A 26,365-nucleotide genomic window follows, 5' to 3' on the forward strand; every position below is an offset into this window, starting at 1 on the left:
TGTCTTGATGATACAATGCCAGTAAAGCCGGTAAAGCAGGTAGACACAATACAACTTTCCCACAAGGGAAAGAGGCTGTTTACAAAGAGTGAAATTCACCCTCTGCAATCATCTCTGTAATGCATAACTAAACATTCAGAGAAAACTTAACAGCTCTAACAACAAAACTGAGATTTTAGGCAGAACAAAAGTGGATTTTTGTATATTACACAAAGTCTTCTGAAGCCAAATGATACGTTTTATTGCGTGAGGAACAGATTAAAGTTATCCGCTGAAAATCTCTAAATTTCATTCATGCATGTAGACTTCTTTAGAATTGTATTGCTCAATATATTACATCACAGAAATTTAGTGGAAGCGAATCTTGCAAGTCTATCTACAAAAGAGGTTTGAACTCTCTGGTGAAACACGTATTAATTTCTTTCTTCTATTCACTGACAAATAATCAAAGCATGGAATGAGAAACGGGTGAGTAAATGATACCAAATTTTCATTTGCGTGAACTTTTCCTTTAATTTGGCTAAGGATGAATGACGTCTCTGATAAGGATTCATTTGTACAAGAAATACTGATCAGAAAGTCAGAACTTTAATGTGATTTATAAGGCAAACCGTATGTGTTACTGTACCTGCTGAATCCTGCTTCTTGGAGACTTTAGCATCTTTGCTCTTCTTTGATTTCTGCAAAGTAAGAAAAAAATAAGAATAGTTTTTAACACATAAACAGTGCTTTTAAAAATGAAGTGAATGTTTTGTCTGTTTTTCACATTTTCACTTCCTCTCCTCTCAGTGAATTAGATTACGGATATGGGTTTGCAATAATGGTGGTTTTTAAATCTCATTTCCCATCAAGCACATCCCAAACACCACAGTAATTCTACACCAGCAGGGCATCAGTTTACTTTAGCAGTTTTAGCCTTTGTTCGGCGCTCCTCCATGGCCTTCTGCAGCTTCTCCACTTCCTCTTTAGTCCCATTCAGAACCACAAGGTCGTCTTCTTGGAAAGGATCTCCACACTATAAAAAAAAAAAACACACAACAAGAACATGAAAATTGAAATGAATGAAACATTTAATTATTTAAATAAATGACTGTTTTTGACACATTTTTTTTTTTTTTATAAAAACTAACTAAAATACCATGGTTTACCTCAATCAGTTTCAATCAACCACTGAGATCACTGTGTTCTCAGATACACCTAAAGTGCTTGCGTTTTAAGGTTTGACTAGTTAGTTATTAGCACACTGTAGAAAAATTGTACAAATCATGACATAATTATTGACTAGAGGCATGAGCAACCTTAACCACTGGGCTCAAACTTTGCAAAAAATGTTGTACGAGACTAAATGAGGCGTATGATTCATTCAAAGTTATGCTGTTTACACATGGAAATATATTCATGGCACTGTCATGGAGAGAAGAAAAATCAATGGCATTAGAAGGGATTTGCATTGCATTTTTAAACAGTAGAAATTATAGAGCAATCAAACCTGGCTTAAGATCTAAGCAATAGATAATACAGCTTTACTGGAAGACGACTTAACCTATATGTCTTATTTGCAAAAGTTACTGGTACACAAACATTGATAACTACTATAAAACAAACCTCTCCTGAAGGTGATAAGATAATCCTGTGTACACATCTAGTCAATCTTTTGGACATATCTACTCAGAATAAATTTTTTTCCACACTAGTAGCACAAGTCATCAAAATATTATATAATGGAAGTATATGAATTCTGAAGTCACCAAAATGTAATAATAATAATAATAATAATAATATTATATTATGTCACAAATAAGGCTGGGTATCGTTTCAATATGATCAATTCCGAATGTGATTCTGCTTATCGATTTTGATTCTTATCGATTCCTAATTTCGATTCCAATAAGGTAAAAATAATCATAATAATAATCATAATAATAATAGATATCATTCACATTTATTCTAAGTCTTCTAGAAAAACATTTCATTGTAGCTATGTTTAAAAATATAAACTAATATAAATTTCGAGCATTATTAAACACGTAAACACTCCGTAATTAAAAAAGAACAAATAAACATTAGCAATCTCACAAATAAATACAACTGAACAAAGACACGATTGAAACAAACAGTGTTTTAAGATTTTCAGGTATTCAGGTACAGAAACTGTATTTTTAATGTAAAATAAGACTCTGCACTGTAAATAAAACATAGTTATTCAGTCAAGAACAGCGACTGGACTTCCGGTAAAATGATGGTAGGGCTGCACGATTAATCGCAATTATCCCGAAATCGCACTTAAACTGATTTGGCTTAGTGCGATTATTTCTTATGTGCAGCTTGTCAGTGAAGCACGGCTCTGTGATCAGTAGTAAATGCTGTTCCATCTGAAAGCACTGCGAGTTTGAGTCGCTTATAATGTGCATTTGAAAAAGCAACTGGGCATTTGGTCCAGTAAGTTTTTAGTTTATGTTAATCTGCATCAATGCACTTATGTTGTTTATTATGATTGGTTCAGTACATTTAGTTCTGTAGACATGTGAACAGTTTATTTTCTGATTACATGTCCAAGCTTAATAAATCTGACTTAGATTTTACAACATAAAAGGCATGAAGAGAAATAGGATTTCCTCTCATTTATAGAAATGAACACATTTATAGATATGCTCCGAATTTTGATGATAATTTTTTTTCAGTAAAGTCTTTGCTACTATTCCCCCTCTCGAAGATTACGCATTAATTATAGGTGGGGATTTTAACTGTGTTTTGAACACATCTTTTGACAGATCCTCAAACTAAATCGAACATTCAAAACTTCTGTGAGCCATATAATATGTTGCTGGACCAATGGAGATTTTTTTTTTTCACCCTTGTGCACCACTCCTACAGTTGTATAGATTATTTCTAAGTATCATATCCTCTTTTACAACAAGCACGCATCAAAGTATTGTCATGTCCAATCATGCCCCCTGTACTCCTACTTTAAGCCCTGGAGGCTGAACCCCCTGCTTTTGGCAGATGGAGAATTTGTTACTTATCTAAATAAAGAGATAGAATTTTACCTACAAATTATCGATTTGCCTGATATTTCAAGGTCTATATTATGGGAAGCATTGGAAGCATATTTACATAGCAAATTAATATCTTTCTTTTCTTATTCTCTAAAGAACAAACAACCATGAAGCTGAAAGATACTTAAGATGCAATTAGCAGCACAGCCGTATGCCATATACCAGACCTGACTTATATAACGAGAGACTGCGTCTTCAAACTGAATATAACTTTCTATATACCTAATATGAAGAAAAAAGGTTGTGAAAAGACAAGTTCTCAATTTTACTGGGTCCTCTTCTTGTGGGAGTTTATAATGAATCCTTCGCTAGCGGATGCTTTCCTCCAACACTCACACACGCTTCACTTTCTTTTCTTCGAAAGATTAAGATCCTACCCTTTGTCAGTCTTACAGGTCATTTTCACTTTCATTTTTGAATGTCGACTTTAAATCATAGTTGGAAGAACGGGCTCTATCCTCATTGCAAGGACTTTGGCTAATATGTTAAAGTGATCAAATGGCATTTATTCATAGTCGTAACGCTTTTAATCATTTGCATTGTCTTTATAATGTTATATAAACAAATTCTCAGCCAGATAAACATGAAGTCATAAATCTCTCTCCATGCTAAAAAGGCGTTCGACAGAGAGGAACACTCTTAAACAGTTTGGCTTTTTAGAAGACTTCATTTCTTAAATTAGATTGTTAAATGCTTCCCCATTAGCTTGTGTGAGCACAAATAATACATATTCTGAGTATTTCCCTTTGCAGAGAGTCACCAGACAGGTGTTTTTCTCCCCTTTGTTATTTGCAATTTCGATTAAACCCTTGGCCGTAGCACTTTGTCAGTCTGGTAGCTTTACTCGGAATGGGATTGAGCATTAAATTTCATTATATACAAATTATATTTTGCTATATGTCTCTAATGCAGATTCATATAGCCCATATTATCTTGGAATTCTCAAGCTATAAGCTCAACATGCATAAAAGTGATTTATTCCCAGTCCGTCTCTCCACATAGATTATTCCTCTATCCCGTTAGAGTGGTACATGAGGGTTTTAAGTACTTGGGTATACAAGAAACATGATCATTTACTGATTTGTTCAAAGCTAACTTTTGCCCGCTCTTAGGTCGTTGTAAATATGATTTAATGAAGTGGTCCAGTTTACCTTTGTCTTTACCGTGTTAATCTAGTTAAAATGTCAGTTTTGCCATGCTTACTGTACTTATTTTTCAAATATTCCTACTTTAAGAAAGAGTTTCTTTACTAAATTAAACAATTTAATTTCTTCCTTTCTGTGGGATAATAAAACCTCTTGTATCAGAATGGCCTTTTCTGATCAATATCTTTCAAAATATGATGGCGGATGTCATTTCCTAATTTCTTATGTTATTATTGTGCAAGTAATGTTCAGCACATGATATACTGGGTGACTGACCTAGACCCACAAAGCACTCCAACTGTGAGTGCAAGGAGAACAAACATGTAGTAAATTTCGATTATTCGATTATTAGTTTGCACTTCACTCCCTTTGATAGGAAACAAACACATATATAAGATCTCAAAATCCAGTAGTTCCACACACTATAAAAAATGTGTCTCAGTTTAGGAAGCATTTTGGCATGCATTCAGTCTTTTTTTCGGGCCCTACTGCTTATTTCCTCCATCCTATGTTGATTCTACATTCCGTGTTTGGGAAGAGAATGGGATCAGGCTTTTGAAAGGTTTATTATTTTTAATAACACTAGCTCTTTTTAAGATCTTGAATGTCGTTTTGCTTTGCCAAGATCCCATTTTTTTTTTTTTTGTAAATCAGAAGCTTTATAAAGAAAGGATTAAACTCCATTCCAGGGCTACTCCCTTCCTTGCCCACTGAAACGTTGCTTGATTTAAAACCAAACAGCAAGGGGCTTATTTCATGTACATACTCTATTATATCCTCTATAGATCCACCAAATTTAGATGGTATTCGAAGGGCCTGGCAGAGTGATTTGGGCATAGACTTTACAGAGAGAGAATGGGAGAATGCTAGCCTGGAAATCCAGACCCAAATCCGAAAGATTAATGGTCTGGCATTGAGTAATGAAACTCGCCCAACTCGACGGGGGCCCCAAGCATGCATTTGAAAATCTCACTGTACGCAATTGGATAACACTACAACCAATCACAACAAGCCCCATACGCTTAGCTACCAGCGGAGCTAACTGGTAGATTAGACTCTCGCCGTATCCGGTCGACAAAACAGCAAAAACGTCCTTCTTGTAAAGGAGCGATTCGAGCGCTGTCTTCTGTTCCTCTTTTAGATAAAAAGCCAAGTCTAACTCGTTCATTGTAGCGGCCAAAGCCGTTTCAAACAACTGGTGTTCATCCATAGCCATCTTGCAATGTTTACTAATGACTTTGACGTCGCAGCGCTGTCGTCATCCGTTTAACTCGCCTCTGACCCGCCTATATCAGATACACCGATGTGATTGGTGCAGCTCGGATACAAGGGCATAGTTAATGAACATCATTACTCGACGCCAGAATCACTCGCTGAGCAAATTAAAATTGTGCAAGACACAGTCTAATCTAATTCAAGATACTCCAAAGACAAACTCAAAACTAGCTAATATTTATCCCAATGTTAGTTCTGCATGCAATAGGTGTTCGCATTCACCCGCCACAACAACAAATGTTTTGTCCTATAATAATATCCATGTAATTCCTATTAATCCTGACTTCTTAATAGCTGTTTTTGGCACTAGGGCTGAGGGCATAGAACTTAAATAGAGCCTGATCCTCCGCTCTCTTCCACTGCAATAAAGTTAAAATGCCTTGCCAAAAGAGAAGTAAACTCTTTTGGCAAGGCATTTAACTTTATTACAGTGGATGAGAGCTGATCCTTGGACACACAGTAAGAGAACTCAGTTCAGTATCCCGCGCTATTCAGTATGAGAGGCGGCTTTCTGTGCGCACGTTTTGGATGTGACAGAAAACAGCGTGGGTGTCCTCTTGCGCTTGAATGGTTTTAAAATGCACACAAAGGAATCGATAAGAGGAATCCAATTCCTGATTCCAGAATTGAAGTTGATATTACATTCCCAGCTCTAGTCACAAAATTGGTCAAAAAGCAGGTATACCTGCTATGCCTGAAAAACAGAAAAAATGTTTCACCAATGACTAAGTTAACTGAAAGCCAAACACACACACACACACACACACACACACACACACACACACACACACACACACACACACACACACTCATGAATAATGTGAGGAATTCAGCAGCAGCCATTGTCTTGCACACAAGCAGTTCTGGCAAACACAAAAGCACTAATCTCTCTCGCTGATCAGCAAACACTGCCTGTCGGCTCTTGGGCTCACAACAGGTCACATCTTTTCTCTCTCTATGCTCAGGTGAAAAAAAACAAGGAGGTAATGCTTCTGGAATCATATTTATCTGGAAATCAAGTGCCTGACAAAGAGTACAGGAGGCGGAGAGAGCAAACGGAGATGAAAAGTATGAAGGTAAAAAAGGAGAGAGAAACAAATCTGCAAAACAAATGCTAAATCTGGGTGATGCTTTAAAACTAAACTGGCTAATGCTTTAAATGGTGTCCATTTCAGTTTCATGTTGACTTCCCTTTTTTCCTGATCATATCGTAGTCAATTTAGTCAATGCACATTATTCCAAATTATGTACATTTGTACGATAATGTACATTTTGGTCTTTTATTTACACAAAGCTAATTCATAGGGACAGCTGAAGTATGGGATATTGTTACATGGCTTTTTTTTTTTTTAAAGCTTGACAGTCCATGTTCCCATTCAAAGATCAAAGATTGTACTTTCAATGATATCGTATTGAGTGTTACATTGTTTTATTGTTATATGTGTATTTAGATAACCGGGAATATGTGTAAGATAGATAACTATCTTGACCAGGACACTCCTGTAAAAGAGATTTTAAAGTTCTCTCCTGGTTAAATAAAGGTTAAATAAATGACTAAAATATTGACAGAATTTTTATTTTATGCATGAATCAAACCAATTAGCAACTAATCCCCCAAAGCCGTTCACTGGGCAACTTGGCAAGTCTGAAACCCCGTAAAATTGGATGTGGATAAACCAGTTGTGCTCAACACAACAGGTTACAGAACGGGTTAGACATTGTTAATGTTAAACTGCCATTACCGTTACAATCTTCTGAGACAAGAAACGTGGGAGTGTTAAAGACCAAAAGAGGTGCAAATTACGGCTTGAGCTGGACCAACCATTTTTCACCTCCTTATGCTCCTCCCCTCCTCTCACGGGGAGTGTTACCGAGCAGCCAAAACACACAGTCGTGGGAGGACGGTGTCGACATCATAACAACAGCGGCTCACACCCGAAGCCATTTCCTCTCAGAAAGGCAGATGCACTGACAGTAGCTGCTTAGATGTGGAGTTCTAGTCAAGGTGGAGCACTTTAGATAGAGGTAATGCGGAAGTCGGCGTACCCGAGTACATCTGTGAATGCTTAATCACATTTCCCATTAACAGGAGTGGATACGGCTTGAGCTAAAAGGTAGGGTCACTGAATCATGGATTTATTGGGCTGTGTCTAAAAACACTTGCTCATGTTTCAGAAAAACAAAACGTGTTAAAGAGAGACTGTGTAGAGGTTTTATTTTCCTTGTAACTACAAATAAATCTAATTATTTTATTTTTTTTAAATCAGGCATTTAATTTGATATATAAAAATACATTAAAATGTTAATCTGCATTTAAAGGCTCGTTATACTAGTAAAACGACAAACCGAAAACGTGTTAATGTCTTTCCATCAGCACGCTGTTACCGCATGAAATCGATATGATTCTGCTGATCTTTGATTGTACATTTACCTTTGTAAATTTAGCAGGTGCTTTACAAGTCTGTTTGATATCTAACAACTACTCAAACAGTTAGAAAAAAAAAAAATAATCACATAAATCATGTTTCAATACAAAGCAGAGATTGCATTACCGATAAAAATCTAGCACAGCACAGGTGTTTTTCTTTTCAAAGTAGTGTTGTCAATAATATAAATATTTGGATATGTATATCTGAAACGGTTCCAATACTCCTTTTCTGTAGTATCGATCGATACACTGATGCCAGCTGTGCATTCTCGCTCTCACTTCTCTCCGATGGCAAATTGACACACACCAGCCTCCTCGCTCTCGTTCGTCTCATTCGCTATGGTTTAATAGTGCTTGTATTGCGCATAATTTTTGTCATTCAAGCAAGTTTCGTGCACGCCACTGATCTATATAAGTGGCACTCCTATAAAGCCACCCTTAAAGAGAACAAAATGTAGTTATTTTTCGTGGAGTATTGTATTTAAATGGCCAAACACATCAAAAATGCCTGTCTTGCTGGACATTCAGGTACATACAGGTACATACAGTCAGTTTTGGAACGTAAATAGTTGAAAAATAAATTGAATGTTGTGTAACTTCCTACTAAACCATTTGATTCCTTAACTTTCTGTAGTATTTCTTACCTGAATATACGATACGGTCAGACCCCCCTGAAAAAACGTAAAGCCATGTTTACTTATCTTGTCTCTTTATTCTATTGTATTTATTTGCACTATCATTTGCTATTTGTTTATTTGTTCTAATTTTATTACTGACTGCTTACTTGTCTTTTTTTGGTAAATGTAAGTCAACGATTCAAATAAAGCTTCCCTGTGTGGTGTGTAAGCTATTAGAAACAAAATTACCCAAATTATTTTTAAAAATTGAGATTCAGTTTTTCCAGTGGTATTGAAAATGGTAACAAATATCAATATTTTTCAAGGTATCGTATCGAATTAGGCAATTCCAGTATTGTACCAACACTAACTCAAAGTGCCTGAAACATACATACAGTACTAAGTACATTTTGCTGTAGATTTGGTACGAGTTTATAGTTCAAGTTCATGTTTCATCTAAACACTGCCTTAATCATTCCGAGATCATAAAATGGCTTACTTTTGAAACTATAAACATTTGCTTTAGATGTTTCGATTGTTGTTTCAACAATACTGAGCAACTATTACAGGAAAAAAAAAAAAGAAAAAAATTATAATTCATTAATCAGTTCATCTGTGCAAATGTGTGTTTCAAAAAACAAACAAGCATCAACTAGTGGTGTTCTCAATTTTGAACTATCAAAAATACACGTGATAACATTAGCCAAAAACCCACAGCATCCTTCCTGCAATTCTGATGTTTTTGCTGATTTGAAACGCTCTACACAATGAGAAGCAGCAAGTTTTAATGCGCGTTCTGTGTGGAACAATTAGTTAATCCTTCAATAATAAAATGTATTGATAAAATAGTTTGAAATGATTTAAGTGTGACCACAAAGGTCTGTCGCTTCATCCCTCCTCCCTTAATCTCCAATCTTTGATTTGTTATCTTGTTCATCACAAAACACCCTTACTTTATTGTGACGTTCACTATCGGTCAAAAGATATCAGTATATTACGATGATATCTGAAGGATCATGTGACACTGAAGACTGGAGTAATGATGCTGAAAATTCAACTTTGCAGGACGGGAATAAATTACATTTGACTAAAATAGAAAACAGTTGTTTTATTCCAAATCTTTGATCTGTAGTGTACATTATATATCTTAAGTGAAACTCAGTCACACCTTCTAAAGAAATGTTGTGTCATATCATTGAAAATATGTTCTTAAAATCCCACTACACCATTTTTTTCAATCCGCTGGATGGCTTTAAACTAGAACTGATTTTGACAGTCATAGCCATATCTTAAACTTCTAAACACTACATGATGCTGATAGAACAGTGTGTGCTTTTCATTCTTTAATGTGCCAATGGACCATGTCGGCGTGCTATACAAGCCCCCCGCGGGTTCATTAAACAACTTACATTACCAAGACAAAACTGATATCCACAGCTCCTTTGTGTCCAGCAACTGGGACCTTTACCAGACCTGGTGGTGAACGCAGCTCCCTGGGGCGCTATTAAAACGAACCCCGAGGGTTTCTGTGCTTAGAAAAGAGTGACACGAGAGAGTTATATCCAGGGGGGAGAAGACGTTCGTCCTCTCACTGAGATATTTTATCACTATGCGTCATTATGAGAGATAAAAATGCTCCTGAGTAATGAAGACACCCTGTTCGAAAAATACTGCAGATGTTTCTTCATGTACTTAATGATGATTACTTCTGCCCATGAACAGCTTAGAGGAGAGCCCAAACACACATCTACTCTAAAGCTGCTAGGGAGTTTAATGTGCGTTATCCACCTTTATGTCATTGTCTGAAGGCATAATTAGATGATTTTATTAGTTTTTTGCATGTTTAAACCTTAGAGTTAGAACTACTTTTCTAGGTGGAAAGGGAATTATATAGATTGCAATTAATATTTGAAATCTCCACCCTTGTTGATAATTGCTTCTCTGATTATTTTGCTCTTCTGTTCTGTTTTAGGAGGTCTATAGCTGCTTTTCAGATGTTGGACTATTATGGTCCAGCTTGAGAACACCAAGTGCAGTTTTCTCTTCTGCCTTGGAATCTGTGTCCTAATATGTTCTGCCATCTACCTGAAAGCCAACATATCCAATGCACCTGTTCCTACAAATGACAGCCAATCTCTGCTTGCCTCCAAGACCTGTGGCATTCTTCCACCTGCAACTCCTGGGTTTCAATGGCAGCGAACAGACTGTAAGAGAATCAGCTATGAGCCTAAACCAGACTCAAACTGCCCTCGACTGCAGTCAGAGCTACACTTTATCATGGCACCGCTGAGCAAAGAAGAGGAAGACTTTCCTTTGGCTTTCATCATCACCATACACAAAGAGCTGGAAACGTTTGTGCGGCTACTGAGAGCCATCTACGCGCCGCAGAACGTCTACTGCATTCACATCGACGATAAAGCGCTGGAAGAATACAAGACAAGCGTCAGAATCCTATCTGGGTGCTTCCCGAACGTCTTTCTGGCGTCCGTCAGCGAAAAGGTGACCTATGCTGGCTTCTCCCGTCTGCAGGCTGACATCAACTGCATGAAAGACCTGGTGAAGTCTCCCGTAAAATGGAGAAGAGTTATAAATTTGTGTGGCCAGGACTTCCCCATCCAGAGCAACCTGGAGTTAATCCGGTATATCCAAGGATCTGAATGGAAAGACAGGAACATGACGCCGGGAGTCAAGCAGCCACCCAGTATGAAGCACAGGACAGAGTTTCCATATGTTGAGGTAAAGGGCATCCATGTGGCACCAAGGGCCAACGCTCCAAAGAAGGGACCACCTCCACACAATCTGACCATTTACTTCGGGACCGCTTATTACGCTTTGACGAGACCGTTTGTGGAGTTTGTCCTCAGCGACCCAGTGGCCAAAGACTTGCTGGAGTGGTCTAGAGATACCTTCAGCCCAGATGAGCATTACTGGGTGACGCTAAACCACATAAAGGGTAAGCCAAAATGCAATAATCAGGTCAAGTCAATCGTTTCAAAAAGCAGCTTCACAGCAATAAACAATCAATGATGCAAACTTGATCAAATATGAGACAAATTCTGTTGTAAAGCAGCTCTAAAAAGAAAATAGTGTCTATTATTCAGCTCAAGCAGTTCAGCGTTGATTCAATTCAGTTCAATAACAGTCAATGCTGAGAAATTTATCAGTTATGAAACAAATTTAATTCAGCCATAAAGTAGCTCTAAAAATAAAATAATAGTGCCATCACACAGCTCAATTTAGTTTAAGTGTTGCTCTCATGCGATAGTGTGGTCAATAATCACAAGACTGGGTGGTTTTTAGAAGCGCTGTTGACTGCATGTTAGTTCCAGCAAGTGGTTTTAAATCAAGCAAGATATGAGAAGCAATACTGATGAGTCAGAGAACTGTTCAGAAGCATATCATCTCCAAATCATAAAACTCATCTTTATGTTTGTTTGTTTTTAGAAGCACCTGGCAGCCGCGTAGACGGCGAATGGGAAGGTAACATTCGTGCAATCAAATGGAAGGACCAAGAAGGAAGAGCACACCAGGGCTGTAAAGGTGCAAACACTTCTTGACTAAAACACTGGATTTATATCAAGTGGTGGGAATCTTTAGGCACCTCACGATCAGATCCGATTCTGATTCCAGATTTACTATCAGCTTGCGCCAGCACAAACCCTCCTTTGGCGTTAAAAAAAAAATCTAAAAAGTCAGGATTTAATAGAGAAATGCAATGAGAAAGTTGATGAAAAGGTGTGGACAGGTGTTTTTGCAACTGAACTTATTGCATATGCATTTGTAGTAGTTTCCCTTTCATACGTCAAATTAATGGGCGGAGAGCATTTAAATAAATCATGCAACGTAATTTGCAATAGTCAATTTGCTGGTATTTCTGGCATTATTTAACGCCACAAAAAGCATGTCTTAAAACATTTTGCGCTTGACATGCTGCTATAGGAGGACAAACCGCAAGAGAACAAGAGCGTGTGAGAGACTTTTCTCCACTCGTGTTTATTTACATGGAATGCCAGAGGAAGATGTTATCTTAACATATCGTTTGCCAATCCACGTTATTTTTTATGTGCCGTGCATGTTGTTACCTGCAACTACTATCACCGCCTCTACTTTTTTAAAAGTTATTTGCACAGCTCTTGGTAGACTGCGTTGGTTGTAATGGAAATTAGCAGCTGTGTCTGTGATCTTTAATTTGTGCATCATCAGTAGATCCACCGCAGAACTTTCCACTGCAATCTGTTTATGGGATTGCAATCTCATGCTAATTTGCTCCGTTTAGTAAATCTGGCCACAGATGTTTTGTCCTGTCCTTAAGACATAAGTAAAAACTTTATAAAATCATTTGGTGATGCAAGTGCATTTAACCGCTTAAATGCAGGCTTAAGTTTATTTTTGTAGGTGATGATGATGCATTGGAGAATAATTTTCTCCCACCCATATTTATTTCAGGCGGATCCAATCGAGTCCTTTGCACAGGCATCATAACATGACAACTTCCGGTTACACTTTATTTTAAGGTGTCATTGTTACAGTGTAATTATACATTTAAGTACGGAGTAATATTAATTAACTAAATGTACTTACTATAGGGTTAGGGTAGGATTAGGATTTGGTTGAGGGTTAGTTGCATGTAATTATGCATAATTTTCTGTTATTACTATGATAAATACATGTAACATATGTAACAAGGACACTGTAAAATAAAGTGTTACCAAATAAAGTGTAACCCTTTATTTTAAGGTGTCATTGTTACAGTGTAATTATATATTGAAGTACTGAGTAATATTAAGCAACTACAAATGATTAGGATTTAATTTAAGGTTAGTTGCATGTAATTATGCATAATATACTGTTATAAGTACATGTAACAAGGACAATGTAAAATAAAGTGTTACCTAACTTCCCAATAACAGACTTTAGTTTCCTGAGGTAGACATAGGGTTGCAATTTCGTGTGAATGGATATAAAAAAAAAAACTGTTTGTTTCAACAGGACAATACATCAGAGATATCTGCATTTTCGGGACTGGCGATTTACCGTGGATTATCGAAAGAGATAGTATGTTTGCTAATAAATTTGAGACCGCAAGCTTCCCAGAGGCTGTGGATTGTCTGGAACTGTGGCACAGGCATAAAGTTCTCCAGCAAGCTTCTGTTCCCATTCAGCCATCATGGCGTCTCACCACAGAGGTGGAAGTCAGCAACAGCACTCTCACTTTAATACCTGAGGACTGAGTCTGACCAAAGCATCACAGGAATGACAGAGACAAGTCACAAAGAAAGAGAATTTCATACGGTTTACAGGCTCTTCAACTTCTGCATGCTCACAAACCTCAAAACACAGCAAACGTCAGTTCCCCTTGAGGTCAAAATACCATCACCACATTGTGCATGGTAGAAACGAAGGATTAACCGAAACATTTTTTGCTTTAGAGTGTAAATGTGTCATGACAATATTCACGTCACATGGCAGTGCAGCTCATGATGTTTAAATGTTGTAAACACACTTGATTGTAATGTGAGTGTTGAGAATTGTGGTGTAGTTAGTAATTTATTTTATTTATTAACTGCTGTATAATAATACTGCCGTTTCTCAATTGGATAAACTGTAGCGGAATAAAGGCATACAATTCCTTTGAAATTGACACATCTCTAAAGAAGTAAATATTGTGAAATTGTGATTTCAACATTGTTCACATATTTTAGCGCTGTCATTCAACTGAAGAAAACCCAGCTGTCTACACATCAAGCACTTTCATTTCCACTGTGGTCTTAATAAATGTGCCTCTTTAGTAACTTAGTAAATTCTCTGTTACAACATGGAGCCAATGCAAATTACTTAAACTAGGCGATGCTGACAGAGGAACACAATACAGCCATTAAAATTTACATCACGACCACTGTCAGACGTTTAGTCAAACACTCTTGGTAAATATGATCAAAATCAAAAATCTTGTATTGTTTGTTTGTCTCTAATACACGTTGGCCACTTGGCACATTATTTCCTCTTCATAACCACACTTTTTAGCACATCAGGGTGACTAGGAACATGATGTTATCTAGCCATGACTTCCTGTTTCACATGAGTATATAAGGAAACACAAAGGCCAAATTCTCTTATCATCCATCACAATAAGTAAAACCAAAGAAAATAGTTCTGATGTGCAGAAAAAAGATTGTTGAGCTTCACAAAATAGACAATGGCTGAAAGAAAATCGTTACACTTTATTTCGATAGTCCACTTTAGACATTCTACTAACTAGAAGTAACTTTCATTTTCTCAAAAATACCCAGGGCTTGGTTTACACCCATCAAAACGTCTAGGCACTGGGGGACCATAGGCAAGCTAGGGAAACTCATATTAAGGTTAAATAACCTGATAAAGTGAAATTTTCATGCAATTTAATTTCATGGACCTTTAAGACAATACAGACACACTTATTTTCCAGGCAGATTTGTAACATTTCCTGTTGATATGAACTTCTTATTTCCCCTGATGAATTTTCAATGCTTTAGCTATTTTTATTTTTATTTTTTTTTGATAGTCCACTTTAGACATTCTACTAACTATAAGTAACTTTGCAGCTACATGACAACTAACGACAACAACCTGCCTATGGTCCCCCAGTGGCTAGACGTTTTGATGGGTGTAAACCAAGCCCTGGGTATTTTTGAGAAAATGAAAGCTCAGATGGGCGAATCTAGAAATCTTCCCTTTGTGTCGTCATAAGGGGAAAGGTTACCTCCCCTTTCTCTTCTTTCCCCGCAAAAAGAATTAGGCCCGCCCATGAGAAAATGAGCTGCGCGAGCCAGAGCCCTGCACGGGCCTCAAATCTAGGCCCGAGCCCGGCCCTGGCCCGAGACGCTCAGGCCCTAGCCCGACAGCTCATCAGAATTATCAGCCCGAGTCCGACCCAAGCCCGTTTTTTTTTTTTTTTTTTTTTTTTTTTTCACAGCGGCAGACTGCCATTAAAATATGTCCGTTTTGTTAGTTATGTTTCTTTTCTTTTCTCTTCTTTATTAAGTTCATTTAGACAAATGTTTGGAGCATAAAAAAATAAATTAAAAAAAATTAAAAAAAATTACGACCAAGCAAGCCGAGCCAACAGCGAGTAAAACATGTTTGATCAATTTAGCCTCTCAAATCAACGCTAATACTTTACTTAGCTACAATAAAATCCATAGATATAAAACACTTCAAGCATATCACACAGACAGTTAGTTTAATGTTTATTTATTAAACCACAGTGAGTAAAATTTTTTGAAATACTGAGGCAGGCTCAGGCTGCTCGCAACAGCGCTCACAAACGAAATGAGCAATAGTCAATCTAAACAAATTAAATTAAATAAATCAAAAACAAACTTGCAGGTTATCTTACCTCAAAAATGCACCACAGAACATGGCCATTCTTTTTTCCAGTAGTTTCCAACAGTTAAACGAAAATAAAGTCCAATCAAACGAAAAGTTAGAACTGTCTCTTACAGAGCATCGTGGAGAAAAAGAATAGCATCCACAGTGGAAGATTTTAACCCAGTCCTCTCTTCTATCACTCGCGATTTTTCTCTTAATATTCTCCATTATTTGCACATGAGGTGAATCGTTGGTTCCGCTGACGGGAAACCTTCTGTGTGTGTGCGTGCGTGCGTGAGACTGTCATGTCAGTCATATGTCAGTGTAATTATAAGATTATGATGATTATGACTTTCTATATGTTTGCTTGTTCTATGTTTGTTTTTCTATCGTCGACGTCAACTTCTCATTTTTTTTTAAATTAATGTCTAAAAATATAAAAAGAAGGATAACCCAAAAAAGGCCCGAGGCCCGGCCCGCATGTGAACAATGACGTGAAAATTGGCCCGAAGCCCGGCCCTAGGGGCGTAAAAAAGTCGGGGCCCGTCGGGCTTGCGCTGAAATGCAGGGCTTTAGCGCGAGCGTGATATTGTTTTTTTTCCTCGAGAGACATCATGGCTTGCAAACGAGCGAAGCATGGCAGTTGCTCAGTGTTTGGATGTACAAATGAACACAAAAGTATTTTTTTAGTTCCTTCATCCGAGCCTCTGAAGAACCAGTGGGTTATGGGAATTTCTGATGTGTTATTGTTCAAGTTCAGACAGATAATCTTTCTCTCAAAATCGTTCAATACTGTTTATGCATCAGTAAATCAAGCCAGTGACTAAACGATCAACTTCACATCGTTTCTCTTAGTAGGATGAAAATAATCTTACTTAAACTGTGATTAAAATATATACAGAAAGGGATCAAAGAACAATCCCTTTCCAATCGCCCAAGCTGTCAATCACACAGCGCGAGTTTATCTGGACACTTGCCAAAACTCGTTATGAAATCAACGACGCCGTTACGCTGCACAACGAAGCTCTTACTGTACTTACCTCATGTTTGCATTGGTGAAATCATTAGTGAGTGCAGAAACTGCATTGCAATGATAAGATCTTCATTCACGCGATCAACAGGCTGTCATCTGCTCAATGCTCATCACTGCAACCCTTTATGTGATGGGAATAGATCTAAATACTTAAACTTCTCACGATTCATTAATCCCGATAGCTGTAATAGTAAAAACGTATAATAGCTGTAATAGTAAAAGTTTTTGAGAGAGTTCCACATGTAATGCTAGCTATTTCATATGCAAGCATGTCAGCCAATCACAGCAGTGGGCGTTTACACTGAAGTCTCACAGCAGACACGCCCCTTCAAAAGCTAGGAAATATGCCTTTTATTTCTAAATTATAACAACTTTTGATTTAAAAAACATACTAACATTATAAGGGCACCCCAGGAAACATTCTAAAATAATAAAATAATCCATGCAATGGGACCTTAATGCTCGGCAAAGAGTTAAAAAAGTACTGCATTACAACAGTTAACATTATATAACGCTTAGGGACGCACCGATCCGCCACTCAGTATCGGTATTGGCTCCGATACTGCCATTCTTTGCCGGATTGGGTATCGGTCAGACGAGGCCGATCCAAATCCGATTTTGTGCGTATACTATTCTGTGTTATTGTTAAGCCCCACAAAAGGCACACAAACATAATAAAGCATCGTAAAGTTTTCGTGCACAATATTATAAGTGTTCTGAAGCCATTCTATAGTATAATGTGAGGTAGAAATTTATATTTAAGACGTTAAATTCAAGTTCACGTAAACTCTTCCCTCAGCTGCGGCTGTCGGTCATTCTCCATTCAGCATCAAACAGCTCGGTCACGACAGTCAACACGATGAAACTTTCTCCAAGATGATTCAATGTTACTATTATTGCACTTGATCTGTAGATAAAGGTCTATGGTTTCGCATAAAATGACCTTAATCATGTTACTTTCTATCAGGTGTCTGTTCACAACAACACTGGAGTAGAGAGTATCATAATACTTTTGCGCAATGGAAGAATATTAATAGCCTGTCTTGTTCTGTCCTATCATATGTTGCTGCCTCATTAAACAGCTGTGCTATACATTTAAAAAAAATCTTAATTTTATAGTATATATAGCCCAAATGTTTTTTAATCTTTTTGATGTTTTTTTTATCTTGTTTTTCATGAATGCATTTTACAACAATACAAAGAACAATGTGTAACATTTTACCAGATTTAGTGCTATACTTATTTGTTCCCCACTAAATAATGTTTTTTTCACTAAATGTTCAGATTTTATAAAATGATTGAGCACTCGTGATTTTTAGTAAATTTTAAATAATCTAGTTTATAATAGCATTTTTGACATAGATTATGATCATATATTTTTATGATTTGTTGTTTTTCTTTTTAATGAAGCTGTCAGTATTAAGTAGATTGTTTTTAACACACAAAAGAGTGATTATCAGTTCAACACACAGAGTTATAGAAATTCTACTTAATTAAAAAAAGAACTGTGCTGGCATCGGATCGGGTCTGAAAAAATGGTATCGGTGCATCCCTAACGCTGAATCTACATGGAAGAAATTGGTGAAATTGTGGGCCAATTGTCCCGCCAGAGATCCTGGACATCTTGTTCAGATACATGGCATCATGGATTGAAATAGAAATAGAAATAATGGGCCGTGGTTGGATCTTCCATCAGGACGATGATCCAAAACAAACCACAAAATTAATAAAAAAATTGGTCACTTGGTCAACCTAAACTAAAAAAAAATTAAAGCAGGGCTCAGTAGTTTCGGGATTTCTTTGCTGTATTCTCGCTTTTTGCACACAGGTTTCTCTCTAGAGCTCCCCCGACAGCTTCGGAATAGATATTTGACAACACTGTAGTAAAAACTCGTAGGCGATTCTTAGACACCAGAGGCTAGTAGATCAACGACATCAAAGCAGATGGGACATTCTTTAAAACGTCTTCTTCATTCGGGTTCGGACAGCGTGAGGGAGCGCAATAATGACAGCATTTTAGCAGATTTCTTTTGGCCGTAAAGCAATTGTTTACATCGCGAGACCTGATATCACGCGATACTTCCTGACGCGGCGGCCGGCGGCCCGCCGGCTCAAAGTTGCAAGTGCGTATTTTCCGCTCACGGGCACCAGGGGGGTGCGAAACGACCACCATTCAACCCGAAATAAGTAATATAACCATTCCAATGACTCCGAAGCTGTTCAGTTAAGGTAAAAAAGTTACTTAGATCACCTTTAAGGTTCTGCCATGGCTATCCCAATCCCCTGACCTGAACCCGAGCAAACTGAAGAGGAAAGTATATCAACAAGGACTTGGGAATTTGAAGGATCTGGAGAGATTCTATATGGAGGAATGGCCTCTCATCTGTTATCTTAGCAAAAGGAGGTTGCAAAAAGTAATGAATAAAAGGGTGCCATTCATTATATCTCATTCAAAATGAGATATTACCCCCATTTTCAATTGTTTTACTTCAATGAAAGGTTACATTTCTGTGCATTTTTTAAAAAAAAGATCAAATGGATTAACACTGCAAATCTATTTTCACAGGCTTCTTTGTTCATATTTAGCAAAAGCAGCCCTAGCTGATACTTTACAGGGTGATTTCTGCTGATTTCTGGTCAGATGTTAAACACAGAATGAAAAATGTCAACTCAAAAGCTAGATGCATGTAACACAATACATAACCACAGGTTATGATTAACAGCACCAAGAATAGTTAAAATTTGCTTGGAAATGGATAACCATTAGGGGTTTATATTCTATATTCAAATGTTGGTGAATGTTTGTCCAAGCACAGCACAACAGGCACGCTCCAGTCTGCAGGCTTGGAGAAGAGATGGACTTCAGGATGCAGTTCCCCCCCCCCCCCATTTCCGCCATTATGCTTGGATTAATTGAGACAAATGCCACAGAGAAACGTCAGATAGCTGAGCCTGAAAACAATTAGACTGAGGCAGGGGACTGTGAGGTTAATGATTCACTACTGAGAGCGAAAGACAAGTCGCACTCATTAACCACGGTCCAACTCCGTCCAATCCCGACCGCAAACATGCAAACACACACACAATAGAAAGTGTACACATTACGAGATGACAAATCACCTGCACACAGAAGCACATAGCCAGAGCTGCTGACAGCTTAACTACAGAGTTTATCTTCACCTATGATAATAAATCATTATCCATGTCCACAGCTGGCACTGGATGAGTGGATGAAAGTGTGGCACAGTTATAAAACTAATGTATTTACGCCATAAAGCAATTGAGCGCATGCTATATTAAAAATACAGTAAAAGTCCCCTATAAATCACTCCTAGACAGAAATACAAAAAAATATCTTTGTTGGTAAATTAAATGTTCTATTTACATACATTTCTAATTAGGAATAAAATTAAGCTTAAATCATGCACACACAAAAACTGGGGTTTAGGGTCTATTTAACAACAAATCCTGAAAAAAAAAAACGGGGTAACACTTTATTTTACAGTGTCCTTATTACATGTTACATGTACTTACATAGTAATAACAGTAATTTATGCATAATTACATGCAATTAACCCTCAACCAAATCCTAATCCTACCCTAACCCTATAGTAAGTACATGTAGTTGCTTAATATTACTCAGTACTTAAATCTATAATTACACTGTAACAATGACACCTTAAAATAAAGAGTAACCAAAAACGGTTTACACAGTTAAAACAGTTTACTCAAAATTATTAAGTGGAGCAGCTGTTTTTCAAAATTGATAATAATAATAATAATAATAATAACCTCTTATGTTCACAAAGGCTGCATTTAATAGTAAATAAATAGCCAATGCCTCTATGGAAAATTCTACAGACACATACAAAAAAAAAAAAAAAACATGTTGGACTTTGACCAAGAAAAATCATTCTGAAAAACTTTTCTTTCTTTTTTTTTTTAAAAACTGAATGGCAAGACATTTCAGATCTACTGTAAAACCATCAGCTCTGACATTTAACAAAAAAAATAAGCACAATTTCCATGAGTAAAGAAATGAATGATATGTCACTGGTCATTTATTGTCTAAGGCTTCATTTACACTGGCACAAAAAAAGCGGATTTTTTTTCTCACATCCGACACAGATCGAAATTGTTGCGAACGAGATCAGATTTTTTAGCATCCGTTCTTAGCCATATTCCAAAAATATAGGTAAGAAATTGCGCACACAGAAACACTCAGGTTTTCAACCTCTACCCCATGATTTTTGTGAATAAAACAGCTTTGCTACTAAAAGCTGCATTATCTTTCTCAGTGACATGGTGATATAACTTTGCTGTTTTTGTAATTAAACTCACATCTTCACTATTAATGTATTTCTTTCTCTCTTGTTAATTCATTTGAATTCATTCAAATAAATGTAATGTCACAGCACTACTTTATTTCACTTCAGAATTCTAGATCTAACAAGCCATAGATTAAATAAAACGAAAAAGTCAGATTTGTGCTGCAAACATCCATGACTTGACAAATTATACATGCTGGCAAGTGAATTATATAAATAATTTTGATAAGACTTTAGTTTAGGGTCCAACTCTCACTATTAACTAGCCTGGCTATCAGTATTTTCTACTGCAGAAGAGGCGTGATCAACGGGCATAGTTCAAATGACTTTGTACGCAATTGGATAGTCCTTCAACCAATCAGACCAACGATCCAGATGACATACTTTGCAGCGAAAACTCCAGGCAGGAAACGTGTCATCAAACATGTTGGTTTTCAGTATTGATCAGCGGTTTGCAGAAGCAGCAAATGGCATCGAGCGATTTTTGCAGGTTGTGAACAAAACGAAAGCATGAAAGTGAGTGGTATTTAAACCCACTCGAGCGATTTGTTTGCTAAACTAAAGAACCCATTGAGCATTGTCGAGAGGTTAAAAGGAATTGGATTGGATTAAACCTGCGCCAGGTGGATAAGCCAGTTTGTGATTGGTCCCCGCAAATTTGTAACGAAAGAAGCATAGAAGAAAGTACAGGTTTCCAGTATGAGCTGCAGGGCGAAATCAAATCGGCTGGTTTACCCAGTCTAACTATTAACTAGTTGCTTATCAGCATGCATATAACTATAATATTGGCTGTTCATTAGTACTTATAAAGCATATATTAATGCCTTATTCTGCATGACCATATTCTACATCCCTTAATCCAACTAAATACCTGAACTTAACAACTACCTTACTAACTATTAATAAGCAGTAATGAGTTTATTGAGGCAAAAGTCATAGTTAATAGTGAGAATTGGACCCTAGTCTAAAGTATGACCACCATCATTTTAGGAAGGCTAAGAAGACTATTCTAGACTTACTTTTCTGTATTTGTCATTGTGAGCATTTGTCAGACGAAAGTTAAAACGGACTGCGAAAGACTTAAGAAAATTATAGCATTGCTTTTCACTCACCTTGTGGCAAATCTCTGTCTTGACTTCTTTGACAGCTCGTTCCGAGAAAACACACCCACAGGTTTGCAGGTAAAAAAACCTCAAAGAAAGAAACACACTGCGATGAAACCACAAGAGCCAAGAAAACAGGAAAATGTCAAGATCTTGTTTGATATGCGAGTTAAGAGGCTGAACATGCACACATTTTCCATTTAGTAAACAGTTCCTTCAAATTTAAAGCAGCATCTATAGTTATTGTTAGTTTTTTTTGTGTGTTTTGTGTTGCACTTTAGTCACATTTTAAAATGTCCCACTTTAAAATGCATGAATGTTATTAGATACATCAATACCAAGAAAAATATCAAACCGAGTAATCTTTCTTTTTAAGAAACAGCACAAAATGGTGTCGAAAGTATGACCAAAATCTTCTATCATGGTGTAAGTACCGGTAATATCACAGTAACAGTAGAAATCACATTAGTTATTAAATATTAATCACATTAATATTAATATAATATTAAATCACATATAGCTAGAAACAGGGTCATTATAACAATATTGTCATTATACCAATATTTCAGTAGTCAATAAAATTATATTTTAACATCAGTTAACATTATCTCACAATGAGAAATCTATTTTTTTTTTACAGCATTTATTATTTTTTTGTTCATGTTAGCTCACAGTGCATTATGTAAACAGATACAACTTTTGATTTTAATAATGAGTTAGCAAATGCTGAAATGAACATCAACTATCAATAAATGCTGTTGTTCACAGTTCATGTTAATTAAATGTAGTTAACTAATAAATATAAAGCATTCGTTCTGAGAAAAGCTCTAGCCGCATTAGTTTTAGATGACATTCGCTTTGATATTTTCAGTAACACTTTACAATAAGGTTAAATTTGTTAACATTAGTTTATATGTCAGGTGTCATGATCTAACGATAAACAATACTTGTACTGAATTTATTTAATAACCTTCTAAATAACATATACCAATACATTTTTAACAGTTGTGTAAATTAACACTGGTTAATGCACTATTAAATGAACATGAATTAAACAACGGATACTGGTATATTTTAAACTAATATTATTTTAGATTAATAAATGCTGTAAAAATTGTTCTGTGTTATTTCATGATACCTAATGCATTAACTAATATTAACATATTGTAAAGTTTTAGTGTATTTACTATTTATGCAATAACATTTTATAATATTTAATAGGAGTGCACCGATGTATCAGCCAATTGGTATCGCCCATTAAAAGCAAGTATTTTCAGTATTGATTGTTTAAAAAAAAAAAACAGGTGATGATCATACATGCATAGTATACACCCGGGTTCAACATTAACGCCTTTACTTGGACAAGCGAATGACCGATTTACTTGTCCGAAAGACAAGCACGGGACAAGGCTTAATGTCGAGCCCTGAAATATGATCGCTGCTATCAAAAGAAGATTCAGTTGCATTTTGGTTGAAGTCGACAGCAGCCACTGAGCTGAACGGATGTGGCCTTACTTGTGTTTTCCATTCATTTCCAGTCCCACCACAGGACAGATGAACATGGCGAGGTTCATGTCTTCATAACAGTCCCCTTTAATGTTCCTCCTCTCACCTTCCCACGCGGAGTTATCAGTGAGATTCAGCTCCTTCACGTCCTGTGAAACACACCAGGGTTATTATAAATCGACCTGTGAATCTCTAATAGGGGATTTCCACCTGATTTTGCCCTGCCTACTGTATATTAACCCCTTAAACCCTAAGCGTCCCGCCGGCGGGACGCCACCCCATGAAAAATATTCATAATCAAATTACTAAGCAACCACTGAATGGAACAACACAAAATAGGTATCATTTTAAAGCTTAGAATCTCAGCTTTTTAATGCATCTAATTACTTCGATCAACTTCTAATGATTGCAGAGTTATTCCACTAAATACGAGTGTACCCGCCGCAGGCGCCACCTAGCTGCAAAATTAATAATCATAATTTTTTTTCAAAAATATTACCTGGATCAACTTAAAATAGATGTCATTTGAAAGCTTAGAGTCTGAAATTTACAATGAATGTAGCCAATTTGATAAACTCCAATGTAGTGCTGAGTTATTTGCTGATAAATAGAAAAAAAATGTTTTCATAATTTATAAACTACTTTTTTGTACCACATACTGCAATATGTCAAAAACATCATACAGCTCAGATAGTCCTGTGTCATATGTCATTTGAAAGGTCTCAATGAGTAGAATACAACAAGCATAATTGTTCCAGGGTTTTTAATAAACTTGAGCAAGGTTTTTGTAAAATAACCCCTTAAGAGACCCATGTGTAAACCATATATGGATGCTGCATTTTAGACACATTTCCGCTTGTAACTTCATGAAACATGCTCCAATTGTGGAAAATGACACATCATTATTTACAGCAGATGCTTACAATTAAAAAGAGTCCAAACTCAACATAATCCATCACTCAGAACTAAAGATATTCCTCATGGAGTTCTAAACCACAAAAAATCCACTGATTCACGTAGCCTAGCAAGGTAGCTTAGACTTGGCCTTTTTACTCGTATCTTCATGAAACATTCGCCGATCATGAAAAATTATACATCGTTATTTACAGCAGGAGCTCACGATTACAAAGAGCCCAAACTTAATATATTCCATCAATCAGATCTAAAGATATTTCCTCATGGCGTTCTAAAACAAAAAATACCTCAGACGCGCCTATCCTAGTATATACTCATGAAGCACTCGCGTTTGGTTTTCACTTATAACTTCACAAAGCATGCACAGATCGTAGAAAAATGCACATCATTATTTTCAGCAGACTCTCACGATTAAAAAGAGCCCAAACTCAGCAAAATCCATCACTCAGATCTAAAGATATTCCTCGTGGGAGTTGTAACACACGAACCACCACCGGCGCGCATAGATCGTTTATTATAGATGTAGCACTTGTCGCGTTTTAACTCATAACTCAATGAAGCATGCATCAATTGTGGAAAACGGCACATCATTATTTACAGCAGATTGTTAAGATTAAAAAGAGCCCAAACTCGCCATAATCCATCACTCAGATCTAAATATATTCCTTATGGCGTTCTAACACAAAAAATTCCACAGGCGGATCTATGAAGTAGCAATAGCAGTGATGCGATGTTGTTTTGATGTGACGTTTCAGCTCATAACTCAATGAAACATGCATGGATTGTGAAAAATCACACATCTTTATTGACAGCAGATTCTCACGATTACAAAGAGCCCAAACACAACATAATCCATTGCTTTGATCACGAGATATTCCTCACGAAGTGATGCATACTTGGCTAAAAAACAAGTCTCTCATCCTCCCGGGGTGCAAAGTGTTTTCCAGTTTTCCCGGAACCATCCGTGCTCGATTTCAAACGTGGAATAACACAAAATATGTATCATATTAAAGCTTAGAATCTCAGCTTTTTAATGCATCCAACCACTTCGATCAACTCTGAACGAGTGCTGACTAGTCTCTCTCAACCGTAGTGTACCGCCCGCAGACGCCCCACAGACGCCACCTAGCTGCGAAAATATTAATTATCATATTTTTCCAAAATATTGCCTTGATTCAAACAAAATTGGTGTCATTTGAAAGCTTAGAGTCTGAACTTTACAGTGAATGTAGCCAATTCGAAAAACTCCTAAGTACTGCTGAGTTATTTGTTGATAAATAGAATATTTTTTTTCATAATCTATAAAATAGTTTTTTGTACTATGTACTGCAATGTGTCAAAAACATCATACATCTCATGAAACATTCAAAAATCATTGAAAATTGCACTTAATTTTTTACAGCATATTAATACAATTCAAATGAGCCCAAAATGTACTTAATCTATTGCTTTTATGACAAGATTTTCTTCATGGTGAAACAATTTTAAAAATGCCCATGAGGGGGCGTCAAGGTCTCAACAAAAAGGCTATCTTGGTTCCAAATGCTATAACTTTTGATTGCTTTATCCAATCACCACAAAATTTTATCGAGATGCAGCTCATATGTAGAGG

General features: G+C 36.7%; 2 protein-coding genes across 5 annotated transcripts in view; one reads left to right on the plus strand and one right to left on the minus strand.

Annotated features, from left to right (window-relative positions):
* The window catches only part of rtf2 (replication termination factor 2), a 46,025-nt gene that overhangs the window by 10,452 nt on the left and 9,208 nt on the right, over window positions 1-26,365 (minus strand). Inside the window, exons 4-7 of the mRNA XM_082136532.1 lie at window positions 23,848-23,987; window positions 22,342-22,420; window positions 902-1,015; window positions 629-680 (exon numbers count right to left, since the gene is read on the minus strand). Of these exons, the coding sequence (XP_081992658.1) occupies window positions 629-680; window positions 902-1,015; window positions 22,342-22,420; window positions 23,848-23,987 (385 nt within the window). The remainder of the gene's footprint in view (window positions 1-628; window positions 681-901; window positions 1,016-22,341; window positions 22,421-23,847; window positions 23,988-26,365) is intronic.
* On the plus strand, window positions 299-14,162 carry gcnt7 (glucosaminyl (N-acetyl) transferase family member 7). 4 transcript variants are annotated; one of them, XM_082136474.1, is made up of 4 exons: window positions 299-468; window positions 10,494-11,474; window positions 11,966-12,061; window positions 13,511-14,162. In XM_082136474.1, the coding sequence occupies exons 2-4, from the start codon at window positions 10,529-10,531 to the stop codon at window positions 13,750-13,752; spliced, it is 1,284 nt and encodes a 427-aa protein (XP_081992600.1). In that variant the 5' UTR covers window positions 299-468; window positions 10,494-10,528; the 3' UTR covers window positions 13,753-14,162. The 4 variants fall into 4 exon arrangements, with proteins under 4 accessions (XP_081992600.1, XP_081992599.1, XP_081992598.1 ...); XM_082136473.1 differs by lacking the exon at window positions 299-468 and adding an exon at window positions 6,293-6,552; XM_082136472.1 differs by lacking the exon at window positions 299-468 and adding an exon at window positions 6,609-7,501.

The sequence above is a fragment of the Leuciscus leuciscus genome (assembly GCF_965113295.1).
Source record: "Leuciscus leuciscus genome assembly, chromosome: 14".
Lineage (NCBI taxonomy): Eukaryota > Metazoa > Chordata > Actinopteri > Cypriniformes > Leuciscidae > Leuciscus > Leuciscus leuciscus.

Excerpts from the sequence above, each read along its gene's own strand:
- gcnt7 (XM_082136474.1), top strand. The coding sequence starts at position 10,529 with ATGGTCCAGCTTGAGAACACCAAGTGCAGTTTTCTCTTCTGCCTTGGA. Across the intron at positions 11,475-11,965 it reads GACGCTAAACCACATAAAGG|AAGCACCTGGCAGCCGCGTA; the intron begins GTAAGCCAAAAT and ends GTTTGTTTTTAG. Across the intron at positions 12,062-13,510 it reads AGCACACCAGGGCTGTAAAG|GACAATACATCAGAGATATC; the intron begins GTGCAAACACTT and ends TTGTTTCAACAG.